Raw genomic sequence first — 2,647 nt, 5'->3', positions numbered from 1 at the left:
GCGTGTATAGGTTTGTTAGTATAAAAAGAGGATGTTTAGCTTCATTCAGGTATATCTTGTTGTTGACATATCTATCACAGACAAAAAAACCCAACATCTTTATGCTTGATTCAGATGAAGCTGGAACATCGACGTTGGCTCCTGGTCTATTTAAAGAACATGAAACTTCGGTTTAATCATAATGATTTTTATCAACATAAGTCATGAAACAAAGAGCCGAGAGTTCATTTGCCTGGAAGACGACCAGATCCTTCAAATACAGATATTTTAATTATCTGACATACGCAAAGGAGAGAAGTGTTGGAATTTTGTTTGCTTGTGCTGACTGACTTATCAAACGACGTGTTGATATAGATTCTAAGTACAAGACCTCGTTAGCTTGTGGTAACTGATCAGTTAACGACCCCAGAAACTTATTTACAAAACTTAATAAACAATAACATTTTGAAAATGTTTGATCAGGAAATATAGTGTAATGTTTATTTGCTAATGGTGATTTATTAACCCAGTCATATTACGACACTGGAAACGAAAGGCGTCATCTAAAGGAAAACAAACCCAACCCTGCTGTTTTTCAGCTCTATCTCGTGGATCGAGTTTCTCCGTGACCGGGCCATCTACATCATAGCGGAGCGGCCCTGCCTCCGAGCCTCCCCCCTGGCCCAGAGCACGCGCAGACGCAGCTCCAACCGATCCACCATTGCGGACGCCACCTCCCTGCCCGCCACGCCCCTCACCAAGACCCCGCCCCTCCCGCACGGCAAGGGCGTGGTCAGGAGCATGTCGCAGGTGGCGGTAAAGAACGCGCTGCCCCCCTCGCCCATCTGCAAGCCCCTGTCCATGACTCCCCCCTCCCGACACTCTGACGGGGCGTCGCCGGGGACCAAGGCCTACCCCAGCGTGCAGGTCTCCGCCATGGTGATCCAGGCCAGGGAGGAGACGGCTGAGGGCAAGGGCGCTAAGAACAGATCGGCCCCGACCTCCCCGACCAAGAAGCAGTTCACAGGGCTGCCCAACCTGCCGTCGTCAGCTTCCTCCTCTTCCGTCTCCTCCTCTCGTCCCAACAGCTCGCACCACCTGCACCGGAGTGCCGCCTCCTTTCCATCCACTCCGGTGAAGACGTCGGCTCCAGAGTTTCCCCCGGTTCAGCAAAACCACTCGGGGTCTGCAGGGCAGCGGCTGTCTGGGGGGTTGGACAGCGGAGCCGGAGGGGGTCCTCGAAGACTTTCGGGCCAAGGGGAGCAGCAGACTGCCCTCGCCAACCCCCCTCGACGAGAATTTGTACGACGCTCTTCCCAAGAGGATTCTGTGGGACCTTCCACCTCTGGTGCTCATCACGTGACTGGCAAGCCACCAATGGGAAGCCACGGGCGAGCGGTAGCAGCACCGCCTTACGGGAAACTGGTGGAGCGAGTGCAGAAGGGAGAGTATCGCCAGACTCAAGCCCGCTCCCTTCTGGTGACGTCATCTCCTCCCTCGCAGGTCACGCCCACTTTTGGTCACGTGACGGGCGACACGAGTACAGGTCGCAGGCCACTGTCGCTTGTCTAAAAACTGAGTCAGTGGAGCGTGCCTGTCACCTGATAGGATTATAATTCTGAACTTTGCTGTGCCACATGTCTTGAATGTCCCGAGATGACCTATGTGACAGACGGACTTCACACAACATGGTTTATTTTGTTCTGCTTTACCTTCGTTGTTTTATGTCCAAAATCATAAACTCATCACTACGACTTTTTTTTACGTTGGATTTCCTATTTGAGATCAAAATGAATTATCTGCGAATCGGGTCCACATTTTTGCATTGTTTTTTGAGATCTTGTCTTCAGTCTTGAAATGTGTCTCTCGAGTTTGTTAAAGTTTCGGATCGAACTCCAGTGAGAGAGGGAACTTGAATGACAGACCAGTTAAATTGATGTGTCGATAAAACTTGTCAAATCAACGTGCTCGCTACTATGGAAGCTATTTCAGCCCTCTTTTTTTAATGTCCCCCCTCTTTCAACCTCGTTTCTCTCTTTCAGTTTTTTTTTCCTTCTCTTTTTTCATCATCTTCCCCCCCCCCCCCCCCACCTTCTTTTGTCGCCCAATTATTCATCATCTGTATATTTGCAAAATCCTGGCTTACTTTGCTTTGATATTGATCGCCCAATCAGGTTTGGCTGAGCGATTTTCGTTTCTTTCTTTATTATTTAATTGAACACTGTCAAGTGTCTGTCGTTGATGAAAAGGAAGTTTTAAGCACAAAGTGAGCATGCTTGTTAAAATAGTATGTCCAGTTATCGAATGTATGCTATCATGTTTTATGAATCGCCAGTTTCTTTAACTTCCCCATTGTTGTTTGTGTAGTACAGACCGTTATATTAAAAAAAGTTAATCGATTTTTCTATCCATCAACGCCGTACTTAACATTAATGAGAATATATTTGTAAAGTACAGACTGCTATGATATTTAAATGTCGACTTTTTTTTTTTTATCCATCACCATCGTCTTGTTGTCAGTAAAAACATGTTGAAATGAAGTGTTGAAAAGGAAAATGAATGTAACTGATGTAGCCTGCAACAAAGGACCATTTTCCTATGCTGTGAAATCACACGTGTGTTCTTTGTTGTTTTGCTCCTGGTTTATTAAAGTGCCAATGTTTTTTCA

The 2,647-nt window shown here is 46.8% G+C and overlaps 1 protein-coding gene across 1 annotated transcript in view; it reads left to right on the top strand.

The window, feature by feature from the left end:
* LOC143279790 (uncharacterized) overlaps positions 1–2,647 on the top strand; it is a 23,089-nt gene extending 20,442 nt beyond the window's left edge. The window contains exon 8 of the mRNA XM_076583964.1: positions 579–2,647. Within this exon, the coding sequence (XP_076440079.1) occupies positions 579–1,551 (973 nt within the window). The 3' untranslated portion in view covers positions 1,552–2,647. The remainder of the gene's footprint in view (positions 1–578) is intronic.

The sequence above is a fragment of the Babylonia areolata genome, chromosome 3, assembly GCF_041734735.1.
Source record: "Babylonia areolata isolate BAREFJ2019XMU chromosome 3, ASM4173473v1, whole genome shotgun sequence".
In the NCBI taxonomy this organism is placed as follows: domain Eukaryota; kingdom Metazoa; phylum Mollusca; class Gastropoda; order Neogastropoda; family Buccinidae; genus Babylonia; species Babylonia areolata.
The sequence above is the reverse complement of the archived record's forward strand: the minus strand, read 5'-3'. Positions and strand labels throughout refer to the sequence as shown.